Source organism: Cydia pomonella, chromosome 28 (genome assembly GCF_033807575.1).
Source record: "Cydia pomonella isolate Wapato2018A chromosome 28, ilCydPomo1, whole genome shotgun sequence".
Taxonomy (NCBI): Eukaryota; Metazoa; Arthropoda; class Insecta; order Lepidoptera; family Tortricidae; genus Cydia; species Cydia pomonella.
This window is the reverse complement of record NC_084730.1, coordinates 1,401,622-1,422,492: the sequence shown is the minus strand read 5'-3', so window position 1 is coordinate 1,422,492 and position 20,871 is coordinate 1,401,622. Positions and strand designations below refer to the sequence as shown.

The following is a 20,871-nucleotide window of genomic DNA, read 5'->3' as shown; positions in this document are numbered from 1 at the left end:
AAGGGACAGTAGACCTGAGTATTTGATATAAATTCCAGCTTGATACCTCCACGCGTTCCTGAGAAAAAGGGTCTTGACAGACAGACAGACGAACGGACAACAAAGTGATCCTATAAGGGTTCCGTTTTTTCCTTTCAAGGTACGGAACCCTAAAAGATGCTTACTCGTATATACTCTGTCTTGTGTGTGAGAATCTGTGACATGTTTCACACATAGTAGAATGTGAAAGGATTATAAATAATCAATATAAATAAAAAAATATAGTTTCACATATATGTGGGCTTGTGTGTCAAGGGTAATATCATACGAGCTAAATAAACTTGTTTGTATATAATTAGTTTGTATGACTATTTATTTTGTATAATTATTTTGACGACCGGTTTGGCCTAGTGGGTAGTGACCCTGCCTACGAAGCTGATGGTCCGGGGTTCAAATCCTGGTAAGGGCTTTTATTCGTGTGATGAGCATGGATATTTGTTCCTGAGTCATGGGTGTTTTCTATGTATTTAAGTATTTATAAATATTTATATATTATATATATCGTTGTCTAAGTACCCTCAACACAAGCCTTATTGAGCTTACTGTGGGACTTAGTCAATTTGTGTAATAATGTCCTATAATATTTATTTATTATTTATTTATTTAATTAGTGTTGTTGATTTTTAGGGTTCCGTAGCCAAATGGTAAAAAACGGAACCTTTATAGATTCGTCATGTCCGTCTGTCTGTCCGATTATGTCACAGCCACTTTTTTCCGAAACTATAAAAGCTATACTGTTCAAACTTGGTAATTAGATGCATTCTATGAACCGCATTAAGATTTTTACACAAAAAAAGAAAAAAAAACAATATTGGGGGTGTTACATATGTGTGCGTGAGGCTGCGTCCACACGCTGTTAGTTGTTTAAATATATGCCAGTGCGCTAACGGCCGTCTGTGGTTTTACTCGCTCCTATCCCGTATTTATCAGTGGCGACTCGCGTGCGCAATCTACCCGTTCCGCAAAAAAAAAACATGGCAAATGCTAATCTCGGTATTTTAACTATTTTTGATCACGCTAGCCAAAGTTGGAAGAGCTACAAAGGCAGGATTCAACAATTTTTTTTGGCTAATGATTTGGACGGGACGACAGACGCTACGGGGAAGAAGAGAAAAGCCATTCTTTTAAGCGCACTCAGCGAAGGCACGTTTAAATTAATTGAGGATTTGGCGTTGCCAAAGCAATTGGAAAGCGTGCCATTCGAGGATATTTTGGCACTTTTAGACGGACATTTTACACCGACACGGGTGGGCTTCGGGGAGCGTCATAAGTTCTACTCCGCATCACAGCAGGTAGGCGAGTCTCACACGCAATGGGCGGCGAGGCTCCGTGGTCTGACTGCACACTGTGAATTGGCGAATGTGGAAGAGGCTCTGCGTGACCGGTTCCTGATGGGCATGTTGCCGGGCCGGGAGAAGGAAAAGCTTTATGCCCAGAATTTAAAAGAGTTGACGCTGGCTAAGGCAGTCCAGTTGGCAGAAACTATTCGGTGTGCCAGCGCGGGGGCTGTGGCATCGAGTTCAGAAAGCGGCGCTGATCAGCTGTTGAAAATTTCGAAGATCCCGAAGAAAAACGATGGTGTCGCGAAGGTTCCGTGTACGGTTTGCGGTTACACAAATCATAAGCCTGCAGAGTGTCGTTTTACAAATTTCGTGTGCAAAAAGTGTCATGAAAAGGGACATTTGCGTAGAATGTGTAAAGTGAAGTACGTTAATTTGAGACCAGAGGATGAGGGCGATGACGACGACGGTAAGATTTATTTTATTCGTTCAGTTCGCGGAGAGCCTATGGTCGAAACCGTCACTATTCGTAAAAAAGAATTTAAATTTGAAATTGACACTGGCAGTGCCGTCACTGTTTTGCCGCAAAATATGTACAATACAAGTTTTAATGACATTCCTTTACGATCCACGAACAAAAGGCTGCACGGTTATTCTGGAGAACGTATTCGGTGTATAGGAATGATTCCGTTACCCATTTCATACGCGGGGAGCACGCGTTCGATAAACGCATATGTAGTCTGTGATGAGGGCCCCCCACTGCTGGGAAGAGATTTCATTTCTACATTTGATTTACAATTAACCCCTGTGCATTATTGTAGTGACGAATCTATAATTAAAAGGTTACAAAAAGAATATCCTCAGCTTTTCTCGGATAAACTTGGCTGTTACAATAAAACTAAAATTAAATTAACTTTGAAGGAAAACTCAAAACCGGTTTTTATTAAGGCCCGGCCGATCGCGTTTGCGTTGCGAGATAAGATCGATAGGGAGATAGACAGGCTAGTCGATCTAGGCGTTCTCGTTCCGGTCGAACACTCCGAATATGCATCCCCAATTGTTCCCGTATTAAAACGAAACGGAACCGTTAGACTATGCGCAGATTACTCTGTGAGTATAAATAAACAGCTAGTCGTTGAGCAATACCCGCTACCTACCGCAAATGAGCTATTTTCCAAACTGTGTGGCGGCAAACAATTTTCTAAACTTGATTTATCGATGGCATATAATCAGTTTATGCTCGACGAGGCCTCGCAAAATATAACGTGTATAAATACACACCGAGGCCTTTATAAATATACAAGGTTAGTATTCGGTCTGTCCTCGGCACCAGCGATTTTCCAGCGTGCTATGGAAAGTCTACTAGCGGGCATGGATGGCGTGTTGTGCTTGTTGGACGACGTGCTCATCACGGGCAGTGATGAGCAGCAGCACTTGAACCGGTTGCACGCAGTCCTTAAGCGGTTGCAATCAGCGGGGTTAACACTACAAAGGGAAAAGTGCGTGTTTTTCCAGGACGAAGTTTCATACTTAGGGTATGTCATCAATAAAAGCGGGTTAAAAAAATCATCGGACAAAATAGAAGCGATGGTAAATGCACCTAAACCTAAGAATGTTAACGAGTTACAGTCTTTCTTAGGGCTCGTAAATTATTACCGGAATTTTGTACCGGAAGCATCGACAATCCTGAGTCCATTGTATGACCTATTAAAAAAAGGTATAAAGTGGCATTGGTCTAGCGAGCATGACATCGCGTTTAATAACATTAAAAGTGTCTTAGCGTCGGATCAGGTACTTGCGCATTTCAACCCTAACGCGAAGGTCATTTTAACAGTTGATGCATCCCCCACCGGTCTATCTGCTATTTTATCACAGATCGAATCAGATGGCACCGAAAAACCGGTTTCCTTTGCCTCGCGCAGTCTTAACGCAGCCGAAAAACGTTACTCGCAGTTACAGAAGGAAGCTACTAGTATCGTGTTTGGTATACGTCGATATCACCAGTATCTGTATGGAAGGTCGGTACCATTCGTTTTACGCACAGATCATAAACCCTTAACCAGCATTTTTCATCCCGAGCGTGGCATTCCCGAAGTATCTGCGAATAGATTACAAAGATACGCAATGTTTCTAAGTGGCTATAATTACGTCATAGAATACGTACGCAGCGCTGATAACAGCGCGGACTACTTATCGCGGGCTTGCTTGCCGCCGCGAGGGAGCGGGGAGGATGCAACTCGGGTCGACCCGCGCGATGTTTGGGATCGAGCTGCATACATTTGTTTTGTCACGGATGGTAATATGCCAATTTCTGTTAATGAGCTTCGTAATGAAACTAGTAAAGACATTGTTCTACAACAGGTAATTAAGTATACCGTGACTGGCTGGCCTCATAAAGTTAACGATATAAAAATCAAACCATTTTTTTTATGTCGTACACAATTATCAATAGAGAACGGGTGTGTTATGAGGGGTCATAAAGTAGTTATACCGGGAAAATTACAGGGAAAAGTGTTGTCTGAATTACATACCTCTCACTTAGGTATCGTCAAGACTAAAGCGGAGGCACGTTCAAGGTTATGGTTTCCCGGTATAGACGAAGCAATAGAAAAAATGATAGGTTCGTGCGACGTTTGCATTCAATTACGCCCATCTCCGGCGCGAGTTCCATTAGCACATTGGGACTTACCCCCCACGGTATTTTTTAGGCTCCACATTGATTTTCTGGGTCCTATAAATAACCACACATATTTAATCGTTGTGGATGCATACTCTAAATGGGTGGAGGTCTATGATATGGGAAACACGACATCATCAATGGCGGTCGTAGATAAATTGTGTGAGTTTTTTTCGAGGTTCGGATTACCTGCGGTCATCGTAAGTGATAACGGTTCATCCTTTTGTTCGCACGAGTTCACCGCCTTTTGTAACTTAAACGGTATACGACACATGACGTCACCTGCCTACCACCCGGCCAGTAATGGTCAAGCGGAGACTATGGTCAAAGTGATCAAAAAGGGGATCAAATCCAGTTTACTAACAGGACGTAATGTACGAGACAGTAAGGTTAAACTATTACAGTACTTGTTCAATTATAGGAACTCCGTTCATTCTACCACGGGCTCTTCACCAACTGAACTAGTATATGGACGCAAATTAAGATCGCGTTTAGATTTACTGCATCCGGTTACGCCAACGCCCTCATCCCCATCAGTCACTCTGGCTAATCTTGTCAAAAATAAACAGTGTTCGCAAAATAACAAGCTGAATCGGAAGAATAATGAAACCTTTACAACGGGTGAATGCGTTCTATACAAAAAATTTACCAATAAAAACAAGTTCACTTGGTCTAAAGGTGTGGTTGAAAGAAGACTGGGCAAAGTTGTATACTTAATAAAAGACATTATTTCTTCAGTATGTATTAAAAAACATAAAAATCATATGCATAAGTACAAAGGTAATCAAAGTAATTGGGATTATTGTGACGCACTAGATTGTGACTTACCTGAGATACCCTTACCCTCTGCACTTCTTGCGCCGCCGCCACAAACGCCGCCGCCGCCATCGCCGCCGCCGCTGCAAACGCCGCCGCCGCCGCAAAAGCCGCCGCCGCCGCAAACGCCGCCGCCGCCGCAAACGCCGCCGCCGCCGCCGCCGCAAACGCCGCCGCCGCCGCCGCAAACGCCGCCGCCGCCGCCGCAAACACCGCTGCCGTCGCCATTGGCGATACCAACCCATGGACCACTGCCGGGTCCATCGCTCGCGCGGACTATGGCCACATCATCGGACGACCCCGTAGAGGAAGGAAGTAAGACAAAGGCTGAAGTGAGAAATGAGGGGATAAGCTCAGATGATGAGGATGAATTCCATGAGGCGGAAGCAGAAGGCCAGGGACCAGATTTGCCAGACGTGGCAAGTGATGCGCCAATAGTCCCCAAAAGATTATTACGCAAGCGTACCAATATTAGTTTTAAGAAATATTTTTAGGTTAGTTATGTAACTAGGGGGAGGAAGTGTTACATATGTGTGCGTGAGGCTGCGTCCACACGCTGTTAGTTGTTTAAATATATGCCAGTGCGCTAACGGCCGTCTGTGGTTTTACTCGCTCCTATCCCGTATTTATCAGGGGGTTCCCCATACTTAGAACTGAAACTCAAAAAAACTTTTTTCATCAAACCCATACGTGTGGGACATCTATTAATAGGTCTTCTTATTGAGGTTTCTAATATATTTTTTTTCTAAACTGAATAGTTTGCGCGAGAGACACTTCCAAAGTGGTAAAATATGAGTCCCCCCCCCCGGTAACTTCTAAAATAAGAGAATGATAAACCTAAAAAAAAATGATATACATTACCATGCAAACTTCCACCGAAAATTGGTTTGAACGAGATCTAGTAAGTAGTTTTTTAATACGTCATAAATGGTACGGAACCCTTCATGGGCGAGTCCGACTCGCACTTGGCCGCTTTTTATATCACGGAGGTAAAAAGCGTAAGGACCAACTGTAAGGTTAAGATGGTCGGCTCTTTTTGTCACCATGCCTGTCACGTAACAAGTATGTAAGTGCGACAGTGACGGGCATAGTGATAAGTGATAAAAATGGAACCATGCTGCCACTGCAGGTGATATGTTATATAAATAAATATTTGAGGACAACCTTACACATACCGACCTAGCCTCAAACTAAGCAAGGCTTGTACTTTGGGTACTAGGCGACGATATAATAATAATCTAGTATTTTATGCATCAGTTGTATAAGAAGGGTCAAAAAAGGCGAGTGGCGTGAGTTACAATGTGAGCCGGAGCCGAAGGCGTAGGCGAACATTGTAAAGGAATACGCCACGAGGATTTTTTGACCTACTTATACAACGTTGCATACAATATTTTTCCTACGAGTCAACAAAAATAAATCTTAATTTAGGTAAACAAATTACAGCAAAAGTATATAGCCAAGACGCGCGAGCATACCTTGTTCCGCGCCCGGCCCGCCCCGGGCCGCGGCCGGCCGGTCGGCGACACCTCCTCGTAACTCATGAGGCCCTGGTACTTGCTACTTGCTAAATTAATTTTTTGGACAGTTTTTTCTCAATTTTGGCCACCGTAGCCTACGGAGACTAACAAGCAACGCTAAGCGGTCTTCGTAGTCTATGGGTGTTGCTATATTACGGGTGTCACATGCGTGTTTCTGACTTATGACGTAATTATTTTTACTATGCAACCAAATGAATATTTTGTAAGTTGGCATCAATGCACTTAGTTTAAAGCTGTATTCGTTTTGGTTTTGTTAGGTTGGTAGCCATTAATCGCAGTAACATTATAGCTTTTAAAAGCACAAGAGCTTTTATGAGGAATAGACAATATAGACTTTTCTTGAAATCTTTTATGTATGTTCTTATATTCGTGTTAATGAATGCATAAATGACAGATAACAGTAGAGGAGTAGGAAAAAATAATAATATGCTTTATTGCAAACTACAAAAAAAAACACATACTACACACTTCTACACATACACACTTCTACGCACACACACAAAAAGTACACACACACGAATTCGATTCTGAGTGATTCGAGTGTTTGATATACATACTTCTATATAGATAAATACACACTTATATATTGATTTAAACCAACACGATTTTCGTTCATAGTTTTAAAACGAATACGGGACTTAATCGCGTAAACTTACGTTTATTATATGGCCTGACGTTTCGAACGTGACGTTACGCTCGTGGTCACAGGCAGACTGGCGAGGAATTGTATACTTTGGGATTGTGGAGCTCAAAAGTCAAAATCCTCGCAACGGAACGTCTTTACTTTACTAAAGTCGCGGGTTCAAACCTCAGCTCGTACCAATGAGTTTTTAGGAACTTATGTACGAAATATCATTTGATATTTACCAGTCGCTTTTTCGGTGAAGGAACACATCGTGAGGAAACCGGACCCCAATAAGGACTAGTTTACCCTCTAGGTTGGAAGGTCAAATGACAGACGCTTTCGTAAAAACTAGTGCCTACGCCAAATCTTGGGATTAGTTGTCAAGCTGACCCCAGGCTCCCATAAGCCGTGGCAATATGCCCGGGACAACGCGAGGAAGAAGATTTTGTGTGAGCTTGTAATAATATTTACAGTTATCTGTAACATCATGTATTTATTGCATGCAGCTGTTATTATTATGTAGCCACATTTCCATTATGTCCTATAGATGGCATGGCTGGAGACCATTATGTGACAAGGTTTTTTCCTATTGCCTGCATTTGAGTCATACTGCAAGATGAGTATGTTTACTATAGTAGGTAGTTTTGATGACCGTTCTGGTAGTCATATGCAGGGTCTATGAAGCCGATGGTCCTGGGTTCGAATCCCGCTTTATGAGCATATATAATTTGTTGTTTTGCAGCAATATAGCAGAAAGTATCCAATGAAAATGTAGATCTCTTCTTCCTCGCGTTGTCCCGGCATTTTGCCACGGCTCATGGGAGCCTGGGGTCCGCTTGACAACTAATCCCAAGATGTGGCTTAGGCACTAGTTTTTACGAAAGCGACTGCCATCTGACCTTCCAACCCAGAGGATAAACTACGCCTTGTTGGGATTAGTCCGGTTTCCTCACGATGTTTTCCTTCACCGAAAAGCGACTGGTAAATATCAAATGATATTTCGTACATAAATTCCGAAAAACTCATTGGTACGAGCCGGGGTTTGAACCCGCGACCTCCGGATTGCAAGTCGCACGCTCTTACCGCTAGGCCACCAGCGCTTCAAAATGTAGATATACTAGATATAATAAATTTTAGCTTATACTCCATTCCAGATAGGATTAGACCGAAGAAAAAATGGTTATTTTTGTAATTAAATAGGTAATATTTCTATACGCTGCAAACCTATTTCCAAATAACAGTATACATAATGGTTATATACAGTGGTATTACTATCTAGCTTAAATCTAAAATAGGCCCTTGAGGCATTGTACCAAGGATGCTGACGGCATTTTCTCGTTGTATCGCAATACTGATACGTTGCGCGAGGAAGCCGCCAGCTCTTCGGTCACCAGTTACGTCAACCAGACATTTCGCACTTTCTGAAAAAACCTTGGACGCGCTGGGACCCCATGGACCTAGAGTTTCAACGCCAAAATCGCCAAATGGTACAGAACGGTACTCTCTACCGAGGCTCGTATATTTATTAAGTTTCTAAATATCGGCGCTGTACGCCGCTCCGCTTTTCTAAATAAAATATTGAAGAAGAAAATATCTCCCCCATTTTATCCACCAATCATTGTTGCGACTTTCACATAATAATTTGTAAATAATACCTATGTCCTATTCTAAGGGCTGTTTCACAACGACGAAATCAATTTTCTCCAGATATTACTTAAAAACAAGTGACAATTTCTCTGAAAATCGACTTAATTTCATCGTTTTTTTTTTTTTTTTTTTATACTACGTCGGTGGCAACAAGCATACGACCTGCCTGATGGTAAGCAGCCTCCGTAGCATATGTACGCCTGCAACTCCAGAGGAGTTACATGCGCGTTGCCAACCCTAAACCCGCCCCCCCTCATTGAGCTCTGGCAACCTTACTCACCGGCAGGAACACAACACTATGAGTAGAGTCTAGTGTTATTTGGCTGCTGTTTTCTGTAAGGTGGAGGTACTTCTCCAGTTGGGCTCTGCTCTAGATCTGGAATGACGTCCGCTGTGCTGTGCCCTACCACACAAAGCGAGATGACATTCACAATGCCCATACCTCTCTTTTGGACGTAGTTTAAGGACGTACCCGGGTCCATTTACGTAATTTTGATACTTAAACAATCTACAACATTTGCTGAAACTGTTCTTGTACATCATTTAGTATAATTTACCACCATAATCTTATGATGAATTTTTAAAAACTGTTTCTGTATACCCTCGGGAAAACCTCGGCAGGGAGCTCATTCTACAGCCGAAGCGTCCGCGGGAGGAAATTACTCTTAAACCGCACAGTACGCGACCATTAAGCTCTAGGGTGTGAGGATGAACACCCTGCCGACGGCGAGCGGTGCGGTGATAGAAAGAGGCCGTTGGCATCATGTCAAACAATTCTTCAGAGCACAGCCCATTGTACAAGCGGTAGAACACACACAAGGAGGCAAAGTCTCTCCGTAGACTTAAAGGTATCAATTATAATGATATTTACAATGATAATATTTATGCACCTTATGTCTTTATTTATTTATTTTTTACCTTTTTAAGTATATTTGCACGCATGTATATCTTACATTATGTTATCTTTCTCGTATCAATCTTATAAGTTAATATACTTTACTTTTCATTTTAGCTCACACCACATTAGCACTTGTTTTGTCCAAATTATAATACATATAGTGTACACTCAAACATAATAACATAACTCTAAGCCATTTAGTTTCCGACTAACAGCGAGTAAGGGATAATATATCAAGGGTCTGCCTGAAAACCAGCGTTGCAGTAAATACACTGCAACACTATGCCGAGGCAAGCTCCTTTTTAACACTCATGAATATTTCTCCCTTATATATACAACTCAATTTCTTAGTTTTTAAGTCTGAATTTAAGGCTTATTTGTATTAAATGTCACTGACTGTTAACTCTGCCATTTCATGTGATGTTGAATAAAAAATTTCTATGTCTATGTCTATGTCTAATTATACATTTTTGATTTAAAATCGTTACCGGACTCTTAAAGTATAGACTGACGATCAATTCAGTGCCCTAGTATAAGGCTTTGACTACATTGAAACACTTAATCGCTAACCTCTATAATGGACACGCAACGCTCAGCCTTGCCGTGAGCGATTATCGTTTGCACGGCAGTCCTTGTTGTTGCAACAAGATGTTTTACCCCGATTATATTTTATATTTTTCTGTACTATCAACGTGAACACACACGAAATCACCTTTTCGCGCACTCTAAAGCGCTGGTGGGCGGTAAGAGCGTGCGACTTGCAATCCGGAGGTCGCGGGTTCAAACCCCGGCTCGTACAGTCAGCATCAATAGTAGCGGATGGAACAACGCGCCAAAAGTATCTGATATTCCGGATAACTTTTCCAAATATACTTAGGTAAATCTATAAAATGTACATTCAAAAGTATATCTTTTACCGTCTTAATTGTTCTACATATAGAACCACCACATTTTGTGAAGTTGTTACAAAATGGTAGATACTTTTGAAACCTTGTTTGATCCGCTACTTTTGATGCTGACTGTACCAATGAGTTTTTCGGAACTTATGTACGAAATATCATTTGATATTTACCAGTCGCTTTTCGGTGAAGGAAAACCTCGTGAGGAAACCGGACTAATCCCAACAGGGCCTAGTTGGAAGGTCAGATGGCAGTCGCTTTCGTAAAAACTAGTGCCTACGCCAAATCTTGGGATTAGCTGTCAAGCGGACCCCAGGCTCCCATGAGCCGTGGCAAAATGCCGGGACAACGCGAAACATTCCGGCGGATTTTCATTCAGTCGCATTCAATCCGGCTAATCGTTGAACCGCTGCATTTCAAAACGGCTCTGTTTTTGATAACGGCTAGCCATAATGTAATATGGCGGATTGTCAATCCGACTACGACATGGATACTGGCCGCGTAGCCAACATGCCAATCGCTTACGCTAGCGATAGAAACGCAACTGTCATTGTCGTAAATGCAAGAGTGAGAGAGACACAAAGCGTTTTGTTGGCTAGGCCGACTTTTTGATTTCACCTGATCGAGTACAAGAGAGACATAAAGTCGTATTTTGTGTAAACACACTCGACTGAATATTTTAGGCATAAGTTTTCAAGTTCAAATCCAAAACGTTCAATTCAATACAATATACTCTTTATTTCACAAATAGATTAAATTTTAACAATATTACATTACGATACAAGTGCGAAAAATAGGAAATTCAAAACGAGTGGCGATAAATTAAAACACGAGCGAAGGGAGTGTTTTAAATCGGCACGAGTTGCGAATTACGTATTCGCACATGTATCGTACAACATTTTACAGTACATATGGCCCTTTGAATTTTCGACATAATTACGTAATGTGGTAATTATCGCACTAGTGCGGTAAAGTAGCACCATATGTACTGTAAATATATTAAATTAACCTATGTTTATCACTACATTGTTTGCAAATAATATAATTGTATCTTTCTTTGCAACTAAACCTATAATCTATCCATTCGATAACGAGCTAGTATTACGGTCTCTCTTTTGCACTTTCGTATGCAAATGAAAAGGACAAAAAAAGGCAGTGGGCGTAAACAACGTAGCTAACTTAGGTAATAAAAAACCGGACAAGTGCGAGTCGGACTCGCCCACCGAGGTTTCCGTACTTTTTAGTATTTGTTGTTATAGCGGCAACAGAAATACATCATCTGTGAAAATTTCAACTGTCTAGCTATCATGGTTCATGAGATACAGCCTGGTGACAGAAGGACGGACGGACGGACAGACAGCAGAGTCTTAGTAATAGGGTCCCGTTTTACCCTTTGGGTACGGAACCCTAAAAACTCATCTCATTTTGTAGCCCGGGTAAAGTTGAATAAACATATCCAATTTAAGATCAAATTTTCTTTTATTAAAAAAATCAAAACTAATTATTTTGACGAATTATTAGGTTGTATAATAAAAAAAAAATACCCAAAAAATGCACAAAAAATATTAAACATAATGAAGAATCTCTTTAAGTGATTGATAGGTATCATTAAAAACAAATAATTTTCATTCAAGTGTTCAGGCCAAAAGCTATTAGCATTTATCATTTTAAGTAAATAAATCATCTCATTTAATCAACATCATAAATAATTCACAAACTTTTATATCGTGTCGCAACCGTGTCGTCACCGTGTCGTTGCCATCTCCGGATCAAGGTTTATTGACGAGACACAAAGAAATGTCACGCCAGAATGCAAATGTTAAAGATAAAACTAAAAACATGTTAATTTATTGTTTGATAATTCCAATTTCGCCTTGAACCGGGTGATATTAGGAGAAAGATGAATATGATCGTTTAATATAGAATACGCCTTACCTACAACTGTATCAGACAGGAGAAAAAAAAATTAAAATAGCTTTGGTCCAACATTAACTTGATAGCATTTAACACATACCTATCCCATTTTGCCTCAACAATTAATTCGATTTAAGTCTATAATTATCATGTACCTAATCTAGTATATACCCACGGATCCCACAGTCAAACTGTGCAAACAGTTTTGTGGGACGTTGTATTTAATATTAAGTCAGTATCCATGTATTTTGTTGAAATAAAATAATAATATATATATATATATATACCGTGGTTTTTTTTTATTTGCTTTAATTTCAAGGGTGCATTCCTGAGCTTAAATTAAGTAACTTTCTCAAAGACACAGGTAATTTAATATTCTAATTAACTCCATTTCGGAAATAATCAATATTTTATTTTTATCTTATAAAGCCCTTACGAGTGTGTACACTTACCTTAGGGCCCGTTCACATATTGATTAGTGTTTAGTACGGGTTAATACATTTGCTACTAAACGTAAGTACTATCTCGGACGATCGATGTTCGAAATGACATTGACATGTCATAGTTTTCTTTCAATTGTTTGATTGGGATAAATGTAATGCCCGTGCAACAACAACGCTATATGCGACATTTAATTACTTTTTATAACAAAAAAATGTAAAAAAAAAAATATTAAAAAAAATTTTTTTTTGGAAAATTAACTGTGTCATGTAGTTTCTTTTAACGTACTTACCAATAGCCCGAAGTTAACGGAATTCAATAAAAACACGGTGTATATGTTGAACGACATCCGATACCCCAAATACAATATGGAAATATAAGAAGATATACTATATTGTGGCTCGTTGCTACGGGGGTTAAAAAAAATAAAAAATCCTAAATATGAAAATCCTAAGAATTACTAATAGATATACCAGCCAATTTATAAAAACAGCAAATCAAGTGTTTATCCAAACTTGATATAATTTAACATAACATGCCCTGAGCAAGTTCAAGTTGTCGACTTTGACCGCGTTTCCCGCAAGTGAGCTAGTTATATCGCCGGCCCTTCATTTGAAAATACTCACTTGAATGCATTTGATGGTTGTGACTAATTTCAACTTTGACATTAAGATTGACAGGTAAATGGTTGATTGATAAATACGAATGAAAACAGAGATTCAAAATTCAAAACTCAAAAATTTATTCTGCAAGTAGGCCTCAAGGGCTCTTTTACAAGTCAATACAACATTATAGTAACATCATATAGTGACAAGAAAAATACATAATATATATACATCACAACTATAAGACGGATTCTAACAGACAAATTACTTGAGTGAGCGAGTCGTATGCGTTGACATATTATTGTATCGATTAACGTATTAATTTTACTAATTAGTTTTGGTTTCTTTGTTCAGTATATAATATAATAAGTATTAATATTTAAACATATTAGTGGTAACACGCTGTAAAAAAAAAAGAAAAAAAATCTAGTGCTTACCACCAATTAGCTGTTAACCTGTTGCTACTGGTGGGAACCTATAATTGGCTCTTTGTTATTTATATATATAACTATTGTACAATTTATAGCTGTTGGTTCTCCGAAGAATAAATAAATAAATAAATATTATTGACGCATTAAAAACTACGTGTAGTATTTTGGGGTTGTCCCCATCAGTGTCGGGTTCCCGACGCTATTTTACAAGCTTTTATGTAACTTGCCCTGTTAGTATGTATGGGACAAATCTTGCAAGTTAAATTTGACCCACTTCCCGGTTTCCGATGAAGCTGAAAATTTGCATACATATGTAAGTCGGGTGACAATGCAATATTATGGTACCATCAAGCTGATTTGATGATGGAGACAGGAGGTAGCCATAGGAACTCTGTGCTAAAATAAATATTATAGGACATTATTACACAAATTGACTAAATCCCACAGTAAGCACAATAAGGCTTGTGTTGAGGGAACTTAGACAACGATATATATATATATATATATTATATAAATATTAATAAATACTTAATAGAAAACACCCATGACTCAGGAACAAATATCCATGCTCATCACACGAACAAATGCCCTTACCAGGATTTGAATCCGGGACCATCAGCTTCGTAGGCACTAGGCCAAACCGGTCGTCAAACAACGCAACAATTACATTGCAAGTTTGAGAAAAATAAATTTAACACTCTTAAAGTTATTTTAAGTAAAGATTTAAAGCCGATAATTATAATTTAAGTAGTTCTACTGTATCACAGTTAAAGTATCGTAAATGAACCAATTTAGTTAAATTCCGATTTAATGGTTAGTTTTTTCTGAAACTTGTAATGAAATGTTGACATGACTTACTTCAAATTAGGTCTGGAAATATTACGTATTCGGTGCGATGAGTGAAGATAATATAAAAGAATTTCATACAGCCTTACGCACCTAGGCCTGTAAAGCAACTTTGTTTTGTTTTTAAACGTCAAATTGTGACAACGTCTTGGCATTCAACCACCAAATAGCAGTAGATTCGTAATTTGTTTTTAGCTGTGTAAACCTACGAATAAAACAAATTGCCGACAGTTTTTTTTTCATTGCAAGTTTGAGAAAAGCACTATAAATATCGACGAGAAACGTGGTTGCTGGCCGCGTGTACTCTATATCTTCTTAGCATGCAACCCTTCGTTTCCCGGCCTCTATAGTAATGTACTATTTCTCAAACTTGGTATGAAATGATGACATGACTTACGTCAAATTAGGTCCGGAAATACTACATATCAGGTGGCATGAGTGAAGATGATATGTAAAGGAATTTCATACTGCCTTACACACCTAGGACTGTAAAGCAACCTTCTTTTGTTTTTTAACGTCAAATTGTGACACAACGTCTTGGTATCCAACCATCAACTAGCTTCAGTTAGCTTGGTACGGTGATTTGTTGTGCATATTCGTTGCTAAGCAACGGCGGTGGCGCATCGCGCATACGCGCGGACTTACGCGCGTAAGGTTGTACACCGCTGCTAGAGTGGCGAGCCGAGTAGGTCGCCACAAAACAAATTGACTACATCTTTTTTGTTTTATTGCAAGTTTGAGAAAAGCACTATACATATCTCGGCGAGAAACGGGGTTGCCGGCCGCGTATCTCTATCCGGCTTCGCTACGCTCAGCCGTATATATCTACTTGGCCTGCAACCCTACGTTTCCCGGCCTCTATAGTAATGTACTATTACTTACGGTTACGGTTGTGACTTGCGACATAATTACTAGTAATTGGCGTACCTGAAAAAAAAAAGTAGATTAGTTTCTCCGCAAGGTTATAGAGACTGCTTCCCCCGCAACATCAGCGGCGTGAAAATGGTGGATATTTTGATAAAAGCTATAAGTTGATGATTTTTATTATTTTATATACTTTTTTCGGGGTTTGTGATTATTTTGTAAAACTTAATTAAAGATATATTTAAAATGACGACATTCGGAAGATTGCGGGTCACTTCTGGATGAGATTGGCTCAGGACCGGGACAAGAGGCGTACTGGATGACTGGACTGATATGATGATGATATGATGATATTAAAAATATTGTAAGTTTTTTTTTAATTCTTTTTTATATATCTTACCAGAATCAGTAACTAAAAAGGAAAAACTCATGCATTTAAGGTTAATGTTGTTGCGGCTGTCGAGACATAACAGTGCATCCAGCATGTTTGCTGAGGCGCGTACAGATGACTTTTTCGCCATCAGGAGAAAAAGAGTTGGATCACAGCTGAATCGTGTGCGGGGCAGCAGCAACGGCATTCTGAGGGAGTTGGCAGAGCGCCTCGACTCTCCTCTCACTCGCTACTGGGTGGAGGTGGCGATTGGCAGGGCCAAGTAGAGCAGGTTCTCTGCCCTGCTTGTCCCTGGCAATAATTGTACTATTTTTTTTTTTTTTTTTGTACTGTGCCACTAACATAGTTATTAAGATACTCTGTAACTAACCATATATGGATCAACTTGGTCTGAAATAAATGATTTTAATTATTATTAAGGATTAGACTGGCTCTATAATACTCTATGCTGATTTTGGGGCCGTTGAGCGAGAGAACAAGACATCATACAGAATTCAAAGGTGAACCTAATTCATTATTTATTATCACAAATAATGATGATTATTTTTCAGATGACAAGTAGAAAAAAACATTTTTGCGTACAATTTGGTCACCCTACTCAACGTGACGTCTTGTCGCTTTCCATACAACGTAAGTCAATGGTCATAGGGTGACCATGATTTAGTATAAGATTATTTTTTCTTGAAAAACAGAAAAATTAGACAAATATATACTACCATATCATAATAAGGATCATTTACAGAGACGGAAAAAGTTGTTTTGAATCACGACCCAGAAATAACACTGTATATACTCTGCCTGTATGTCTTTTCTGGAAAATTATGAGTATGGATCGTGACTTTTGGGGATAAATAAAAAAGGAAAAAAAATATGTAGCGCGCGTCGCTTTCATAAGGAGATAGAGGCGTCTGATGACCAATATTTCGCTCAGCGGATAAGCATTGCCATCCAGAGGGGAAATGCGGCTAGCCTTCTGGACACCAAGCGACCATGACTTTAGGATGACTCACGCTAAACCGGGCCGTGCCCGGGCCCGGGCGTCCGACACGTTATTATCACTGAAAAAACTATGATCTGTCGAGCACACATTAAAGTAATTTTCATTAAGATTAACTAATTTATCCAATATCAATAAATGTTTGAAAAACAAATACAACACAGTAACGTTAACTGTTTAAACATTTCTAAGTATTGTAAAAACGATAAAAATAAACGAACAGACACTACATTTTAGCTACTCAAAACAGTAAAATTTACTGTCTTTTCGGAACAGTAAAATTTCCTGTTGTTTTCGATAGGCTCATATGGAACTGTTTAAATCTTTAAACGTTAATGCAATTTCAATTGTTTTAATTGTTTTTTTTCTCAGTGTACAGTCAGTATCATTAGTAGCGGATGAAACATCGCGCCAAAAGTATCTGATATTCCGGATAACTTTTCCAAATATAGATAACTCTCTAATAATCACCTTCAAAACTATATATTTTACAGTCTAAATTGTTCTACATATAGAACCATCAACTTTTGTTAAGCCGTTACAGAATAGTAGATACTTTTGAAACCTTGTTTGATCCGCTATTTTTGATGCTGACTGTATGACAGCTGATCGGTGATCACACTGATCACGTGGTCCTTTCCACAGAAAATGAAGCGCCGAAAACTCGCGCCCGGTCCCGGCCAGATCTAGCGTAAGTGATCCCTCAGGCATTTTTTTTTATTTTCAAGTTTGTAAATTAACTGTTTTGTCGTCGATATTGGGATGAAGACCGCCAGACTAAAGTGGGACTGGGCTGGACATGTCTGCCGGATGAATGATGATAGATGGGCCAAAACAGCCACTAGGTGACATCCCCAGAGTAGTCGTGGCAGAGGCAGACCGAGGAAGAGATGGCGGGGCGACATGGATGCGTTTCAGCGGGTTTCGCGGGATCTTGCTCAGCACAGGGAGGATTGGGAAGCGAGAGGGGAAGCCTTTACTCAGCAGTTGGACACACAAATAGGCTAATAAAATAAAAATAAAATTATATTTTTGCCCTAATTACACCAAGTAAATTACATAAAATGTGTACAGAAATATTTGTCAGCCAAAACATTTTTAACAACTGATCGAATGAGGAGTCTGAATTCCTGAAATCATTTCCATAATTGGCCTTATTTAAGTTTATTGATCGAATGAATGACAAAGCGATGAAATCATTCAGTTCGGAATTGGGACTTATTTTGACCAACTTCAGAACTGTATATTACACGAACCGAAAATAAAATAAATAAAAATTATGGGACAATTTTACACAAAATAAGTAAGCTCAAAAAGGCTTGTGTTATTGGACTAGACGACGATATAGATATATATTAAAAATAAGTTTTTGGCAAAAATTTCATTTTTGGTACAAGCTTTTATCGCCAACTGTACTTTTCTTTCCACAGGAAACTAATACTCATCGAGATGATTCTAAAAACCCCAAACACAATTACGACCGGTCTGGCCTAGTGGGTAGTGACCCTGCCTATGAAGCTGATGGTCCCGGGTTCAAATCCTGGTAAGAGCATATATTTGTGTGACGAACACGGATATTTGTTTCTGAGTCATGGGTGTTTTGTATGTATTTAAGTATTTATAATTATATATATATCGTTGTCTAGGTACCTACAACACAAGCCTGATTGAGCTTACTGTGGGGCTTAGTCAATTTGTGTAATAATGTCCTTTTATTTATTTTTTTAAATATGTAGCCTATCTTGTGTCCCACTGCTGGGCAAAGGCCTCCCCTTTTTTCCGCCACTCATCACGGTTTGAAGTATGTTCCCGCCAGTCTCTGCAAAAAGCGTCGAGGTCATCCCGCCATCTCTTATATTTATTGAAAAAAATAATAATTAGGTTGCGTTGTTTTATCACAGAGTTCCTATGGCCACCTCATGTCTCCATCATCAGATCAGCTCGATGATACCATAATATTGCATTGTCACCCGACTTACATATGTATGCAAATTTTCAGCTTCATCGGAAACCGGGAAGTGGGTCAAATTTAACTTGCAAGATTTGTCCCATACATACTAACAGGGCAAGTTAAATAAAAGCTTGTAAAAATACCCTTTATTCTACCATAATTAGATTTTTTACATATCTTTCGCATGCATAATAATAGTTGGTAATTACACATTCCATTGTATTGTATTTAAAATATACAAATTGTATATCGGTAAAACTAGTATTATTTATTCTTCCTCGCGTTGTCCCGCCATTTTCATCATGGGAGCCTGGGGTCCGCTTGGCAACTAATCCCCATAATTGGCGTAGGCACCAGTTTTTACGAAAGCGACTGCCATCTGACCTTCTAACCCGTAGGGTAAACTAGTCCTTATTGGGATTAGTCCGGTTCCTCGTGATGTTTTCCTTCACCAAAAAGCGACTGGTAAATATCAAATGATATTTCATATTTCGTACATAAGTTCCGAAAAACTAATTGGTACGAGCCGGGGTTTGAACCCGCGACCTCCGGATTGAAAGACGCACGCTTTTACCGCTAGGCTATGGCCTAAACTAGTATTATTCATAAAATATAAAATATCCGATATAACATTATGTTTCAAATGGTTCTATAATCTATTTTTATCAAAGTTCTTTAAGTTTATAGCTATTACCGGTGTCTTTGAGAAAGTTACTTAATTTAAGCTCAGGAATGCACCATTGAAATTAACACAGAAATAAAAAAAACACGGTGTATGATAACACTAACCGAACTAATCCCAATATGGCCTCGTTTACCCTCTGGTTTGGAAGACCAGATGGCAGTCGCTTTCGTAAAAACTAGTGCCTAATTGGCGTAGGCACTAGTTTTTACGAAATTTGTTTTGGATTAGCTACCATGCGGCACCCAGGCTCTAAATACTTAGTCATAACTCAGGAACAAATATAAACATGGGCATCCGGAACACCGAAGAGGTTATAATTAAGTGCGTTGCCGGCCTTGGGAATACGCTCTTTTCTTGAAGGCTTGGAGATATTATGTACCTAAATAAACAATCAAAGAGCAAATATAACGCCGATATAATTGATTGAACAAGTCAAAACAACACTGGTTGTCATCAATTCTAAATAACATTATTAATCAACATAAAATCAGTGAATAAGATGTTCATTCGTCAGTTCATCAACGTCAGTGCAAAATAAAGACCCAATTGGTAAATACCCATAAAATTACATTTGGCTACTTGTAATTTTTTTTAATAAATGTCAATCGATCTTGATTTTCCTGAGGATCAAATGTCTACTTATATGGGACTCACGGCATTTAAGCAACACAAAGTTCAGGAATGAGAGTTAAAGTCTGACGCTCGCACTCGACGATTGAAACGCTTCTAACAAAATGATATTGTAATGTGACGTCACATTACATTGGTCTGTTCTAAATGTATGGAATATTGCCTTTATATATATATATATATATAGTTGTTATAAAATTTATTTTTCAATAAAATGTAAGGAATCGAATGGTACGAGTACTATTTTCTGTTTTCTTTTTAAAAGTTAAGAGACCTTATTCCTACAGACGAGCGTATTTTGTAAAATGCTTCCTTTTTCATTTAAGATTACGACGTAACTATTAGTTTTTTTTTTGAGAGCCTTGAGTTTTTTTATAATCTCAATACCTATGTCCTTTTAAATTCCACTTTTTTATAATGTATGCCTCATTTTCTATCCATTTAGCTAAATTTTGTTATAATATTCAACATGTGTCAAGTATCCAATTATTATTACTCTGATTTATACTTGCACAATTTATACAGAAGCTCGGCAAAATTTCACCTTCCCATACAAACAGAGTTTCATTCTCATCGAACAGAATTTGAAATAGATGTGGATTGTCAAAGAAAATCTTACCGGGCATCGGCTAAAGGTTGTGGCGCCATCGCTCGAAACCATGCTGCCATTTGGCCTTTGATCTATTAGATGGCGCCA

The 20,871-nt window shown here is 39.0% G+C and overlaps 2 protein-coding genes and 1 long non-coding RNA gene across 3 annotated transcripts in view; 1 reads left to right on the top strand and 2 right to left on the bottom strand.

Moving 5' to 3' along the window:
• Positions 1 to 20,871, bottom strand: part of LOC133532926 (uncharacterized) — a 240,197-nt gene that overhangs the window by 143,465 nt on the left and 75,861 nt on the right. The gene's annotated exons all lie outside the window — the stretch shown is intronic.
• LOC133532924 (scavenger receptor class B member 1) overlaps positions 1 to 20,871 on the bottom strand; it is a 196,570-nt gene that overhangs the window by 140,341 nt on the left and 35,358 nt on the right. The window lies entirely within an intron of this gene.
• LOC133533045 (uncharacterized protein K02A2.6-like) lies at positions 864 to 5,320 on the top strand. Its single transcript, XM_061871965.1, has one exon. It carries the CDS (start codon positions 1,014 to 1,016, stop codon positions 5,304 to 5,306), a length of 4,293 nt encoding a protein of 1,430 aa, XP_061727949.1. The 5' UTR covers positions 864 to 1,013; the 3' UTR covers positions 5,307 to 5,320.